Raw genomic sequence first — 5,404 nt, 5'->3', positions numbered from 1 at the left:
CTCGCAGCTCAGGCCCACTGCCATGTGGTGCGGGTAGCCCAGCACCTGCTCCGAGTGAAGGATCTGGAAGATGACACAATAGCACACGACAGGATGAGCTTTGACGCCACCAGTATACAGAATATACTTCCTCGTCTCATCTCTGCAAATCAATTTGCGCGGTAACGACGCCGTCCTGACGTCGTCCGCAACCCAAACGCGGAGTAATCATAACAAGCCCCCCTTCCTTGCTCCGGAGGAGCCCCGCGGGCGGCGGGGGGGAGAAGGGGGAGAAGGGGGAGAAGGGGAGAGAGCTCTAGGAGGGCACAAAGGGTGAGAACGCAGCAGCCGGGCTGGGGAGAGAGAGCGGGCTGATACCCAACACCTGTTGCAGTCCCGCGCGGAGCGGGTCTAGGCTTCCCCCGCCCCGCTCCACTCCGGGCTACACCCGCTTCCGGTCAGAGACGGGACTATACTTTGTCCCACATTGAGGAGCAGCTCCGGCAGCTCGCTCAAAGGACATACGACACTTTTGTAGACCGAAATACACACAGCCCGCGACACCTAATCCTTTTCTTAAAACAACGCTGCCCCCCCCCCCCTCCCCTTTCCCATTCTCGGCCCAGGTGCGCCAGCCAGGTTCTCATTAAATTTAACGCGACATACGCGTAATGAGCTTAACGCGTGAGGCAAACGCAAAATACACAGCTGTAAATCCGTCATCCTCGAGGAGAGGGAGCGCGCGGCGAGATTTACTGCATGGCTGTGCTTTGGCCTGCAGGCAGCCGGCCGCGCAGCCCCGCTCAGCCGCGCTCAGTCCCGCGCAGCCCCGCGCAGCCCTGCGCAGCCAGCGATAAATTCCGCCCTGCAGGGTCAGCCGAGCCGAGCGCGGGCGGGGGCGCCTCTCTCTTTCCCTCCATCTCTTTAACCCCTCCCCCCTTCACTCTCCCGCTCTCTCTCTCTCTCTCTCTCTCTCTCGCTCTCGCGCTCTCTCCAGAACGGGGAGGGGGGACGGTACACACAACAATAGTCCATCCTGCGGTCCGGGTCACCCCCGCCTGATTTGGCGAGATATGATTTAAATTCCTGGCGGGCGCACAGAGGTGTGCGATCGGAATAGACGGCGGGTAAAATTATTCCTCCCTCCCTTCTCCCCCCCCCCCCAACAACCACCACGCGGTCATAAATCTGAAGTTCGCTCCAAACTCTGGACGTAATCATGCGTCATTTGTCTGCAGCCGCGCGCTCCGACACACGCGTGCACACTCGGCGTGCACACTCGGCGCGTACGCAAAGTGGAGGGCAGAGGGCGCGTGGCGCAAACAATCGTTATTTGCAGCCTAGCGGCATGCAGGAAATCCAGCGATCAGTGTTGCGGTCCGCATCAACGTTGACAACCACTGATGATAGCAACAAAATGACAAAAACAAACTCAATCTAAAAAATAATAACCTTTTGTATGCTAATTTGAGCAGGGCTTTGAAAAGGGCTTTCAGTGATATTTGTTTGAGTACAATTTACAGCCCTACTTGTAAAATTACAACGAGCCAAAAAGGAGGGCATATCGGGACTTCGGAGCTGGGGTGGCTACTTTACCCAAATAATGAGATCTAGGCATTACTGCTTTGAAGCATTTAGAGTTATCATTTTAAATTTCACGCCATCAAATTACAGCCTGTTGTAAAATGTTAGTAACAAGTAGGGTTCTAAATTGGTTTCACAGATGAGGCTGTAAAAGTACAGTTGTTTGTCTCAGTGTGCACACTGCACCCATGGGCATGAGGACACCCCGCTGTCAGGGGCCGGAAGGGAGCACCTTTGTGTGCGGAAGCTCGCGTGTGCGGCATATGTACCAGAGAATGTACTCACCGGAGACGGGCAGCGTGGGCACGCAGTCCATGCGCACGTCGGTGACGGCGCCCGTGATGGCCTGGCTGACGTAGACGAAGCAGTACTCGACGTACCGCTCCGAGAAGAGGTCGCAGTCGAAGGCGACGGCGTGCGAGCCCGTAGCGACACGCTGCTCGGCCACGTACTGCAGCGTGAGCGGCGGCAGCAGCGTGGACACGTCGGCGCGCAGGCGCGCGAACAGGCGCACGCGGTCGCCGGCCGGCAGCACGCAGCCCGGGTACGTGAAGAGCGCCGACACGCCGCTGTGCGCCGCGCACGGGAAGATGGAGCGCGCGTGCACGTTGAACACGAACCGGTCACTCCACACGGCCTGCACATACGGAGAGAGATTACTTTAAGAAGTTTGATTGGACGTACACTACTGCACGAAAGTTCACAAAGCATCTGCCATGTGACCTGCAAGCAGAACGTAAACATATTGTAGCCTAACGAAGCAATGGTTCTTAATTAGGAAGTTCATCACTAAAAAGCGATAATTTCCTCACTGTAAAAAATATCGTCGTAAATTTACAAAAAAAATTGTAAACTTGAATTATAATTTAAGTTGTAAATTTACGACAGCACATTTTTTACTCGCCAAGGGATTTGAAGTCGATACATACTGCATGTAATTTTACGATTGCAAATTGTAATTTTACAACTTGCGTCAAGGAAAATTTTCCTGTTAACCTACCTACTTTTTTTCACAGTGTATCTATTACAAAGCGATACTTCGTAAACGCTTTGAATAACGATGCTTTCATTTTGTTTGCAAAGTTAAAAACTTTTTCTAGAGTGTAGAATATTATTGTAAATTCCGGTAGAGCCACAATAAAAAAATTAGCACTTTTCCCTTGTAGAAATAATGGAAACTAAGTTGTCGGTATGTTTAAGATAATCAGTTGTCAAAATATCAGAAAACTCGTTGAAACAGCAGAAATAAATCGTAAATTTACAGAACATTTTTGAAAACTTACAGAATGAAAAAATTAGGCTCCGGAAAAGTCCAAGAATACTCTGCTTTAGGCACTTTGTTACACAAAATTACCAATCAACGCTAGGAACCTTTACGTCGGAGAAGTTAATATTTGCCTTAATGAAATCTGACCAAGCACAACGCGTCATGTTTCAAAAGCAAGGTTGACAAACACATTTTCAGCAGAGTGGTGGCCCGGGCCCGAGAGTGGCCGTAGCCGAGCGGAGAGCGCCCGCACGCTTGTAGGGCCCCGGAGGGGGTCGTAAGCCCTGCTTCCACGGACTGGGGACTGTGCGAGGGAGCGAGAGAGCGAGAGAGCGTCCGAGAGGGAGAGTGAGGGAAAGCAGACAGAGAGGGGGGAGGAGAGGCAGAGACGTACCTGCTCATGGCCGGTCCGTGCTCCACACGCGCGGGGTGGGGGTGCGTTTGGCTTAAGGTCTGGACTCCGTCTCTCTCACACCCGTGGGGGACGCTCAGCCTCTGCACCTCTTTCTCTCTCTCTATCTCCTTCTCTCTCTCCCTCTCTCATTCTCTCTCTCTCGCCGGACATAATCGGCCTTGACGCGACCCAGGGCTCACCTTGATGGTGGCGTTGGTGGCGGCGTCCAGGGGCCAAGCTGCTACGGCGGGCCTGCCGGCGCGGAGGTGCAAGCTGTAGTAGCCCGCCATGCCGAACAGCTCGCAGCTCAGGCCCACTGCCATGTGGTGCGGGTAGCCCAGCACCTGCTCCGAGTGAAGGATCTGGAAGATGACACAATAGCACACGACAGGATAAGCTTTGACGCCACCAGTATACAGAATATACTTCCTCGTCTCATCTCTGCAAATCAATTTGCGCGGTAACGACGCCGTTCTAACGTCGTCCGCAACCCAAACGCGGAGTAATCATAACAAGCCCCCCTTCCTTTCTCCGGAGGAGCCCCGCGGGCGGCCCGGGGCCCTCCTGCTGCGGCCTCCCGCGGCGGCACGGCGCCGGGAAGACCATGAATGCGGAATGCCGCGCGAGAGTTCATAACTCAGTTGCGCGAAGGGGGCGGCGGCCGGCCCCCGGGCGGGCACAGCGCACAGCGCACGCTGGACGAGCGCCGCGGAGTCTGGCGGAGGAGGTGCCTGACGTGAGCTGTAGTTGCACCTCGGGATCCCTCTCCGCAGGCCGAGGCGGAACTTGAATGAAAGAGAGTGTACCGATAGGAGGGCAAGGCAGAGCGACATTTTGAATACATTTCGTGACTCCTGGTGGAGCGATATTAATGCATCGTAAGTTAGGGCTGTGACACAACAGTGTTGGTTTGCACACCCTTAAGCGTCTGTCCTAGCTCTCTGACCTGACACCGTATGCTCAGCTACTTTCATTTGAAGGACATTGTGTTCACACATCAGTGTTCGTAGACAGCGTACCAACAGTCATTAGTCGGAAATAAACACGGATCACCACTATACTTCTAACGCTCCTACAGGAAACGTATCGGCACAGCAGCAAGTCAGCGTAACAAGACTATAGTCTTTGGTTTATCCTATCGAAACTTCTACCAAGTTGTCCAGGCAAAACTGGCCCTTTCACCGGCGTCGCTTTTCCGGGCCGGAGGGGACACGGGTGCAGGTGGAGCGGGACACGTGTTGCGCTGGGCTCGCCTGCCACCAGCGGGACCAAAATTCACTTAGGACCCATCCATAAATTACGAAGGCATGTGACTGGGGCTGTAATAGGAATCCCGCCGCCATCAGAGCCCCGGTCTGAGTGCGGCGAGGGTGGGGGGTGATGAGGGGGCTGGGGGGAGGTTGTGGTGAAGGGTCGCTGCGAGATCCCTTGGACGGGTTACCCGAGGAGAAGAGCTTCTCAATATCGTCTTCCAGGACGTCCCAGATTACGTGCTCCGTGAGGCGGCTCTCTATGCGGCAAACTAAATGATCAAATTATATCGATCCTGCCGGTTCTCCTCTATGGGACCTCAAGGTCGACTCAGCTGGTCCTCTGCTCCGCGAAGAGCCTCAACAAGGTCACCCTCCTCGTGCCCCCTCCCGGGCCGGAATGACTCGCGCGACAAGTTCTTATCTAAAATCCCGAGATTATCGCGCCGTACTTTTTCCTTGGGTCTGGCCGGAGAGGGGTGCTTCTAGCCTTATCAGGGATTATTGGGAACGCGCAGTATGACGGGTGAGGCGGGGGTCGTGGGGGGCTTGCTGTGGGGTCTACGGAGGACGGGGGGGCTGAGCAGGGGGCTGAGCAGGGGGCTGAGCAGGGGGCTGACTGAGGGAGGAGGGGGTACCGTGTCGGACCGGGCACCGCCGTGCAAAACACGGCTCACTGCCCCTGACAATGCCCCGGGACTTTTGCCCCTCCCCTTCCCCCCTCACACCAAGCCGAACCCCGCCGTGCACACGCCCAGCGTGACGCTCCCTCAGCACCCTCACCGAACCAGCCAAAGCTGGCTCGTAGATAATCACGGGACGTATTTCTCGGGAGGTGCACGGTGGTGTGTGAGGAGTAGAAGGGGGTAAGGAAGAGAGGGGGGGGGGCTGAAACTCAGTCGAGCGTTTTTTTCCCTCTCTTAGCTTTTC

At 55.2% G+C, this 5,404-nt stretch overlaps 1 protein-coding gene across 1 annotated transcript in view; it reads right to left on the bottom strand.

Annotated features, from left to right (window-relative positions):
* The window catches only part of LOC113214894 (uncharacterized), an 86,913-nt gene that overhangs the window by 59,512 nt on the left and 21,997 nt on the right, over positions 1–5,404 (bottom strand). The window contains exons 6-7 of the mRNA XM_052277395.1: positions 3,425–3,586; positions 1,849–2,200 (exon numbers count right to left, since the gene is read on the bottom strand). Of these exons, the coding sequence (XP_052133355.1) occupies positions 1,849–2,200; positions 3,425–3,586 (514 nt within the window). The remainder of the gene's footprint in view (positions 1–1,848; positions 2,201–3,424; positions 3,587–5,404) is intronic.

Source organism: Frankliniella occidentalis, unplaced genomic scaffold (genome assembly GCF_000697945.3).
Source record: "Frankliniella occidentalis isolate FOCC.00 unplaced genomic scaffold, Focc_3.1 Scaffold10, whole genome shotgun sequence".
NCBI classification, from domain to species: domain Eukaryota; kingdom Metazoa; phylum Arthropoda; class Insecta; order Thysanoptera; family Thripidae; genus Frankliniella; species Frankliniella occidentalis.
Note: the sequence above shows the minus strand (reverse complement) of the source record. Positions and strands in the feature narration are given on the sequence as shown.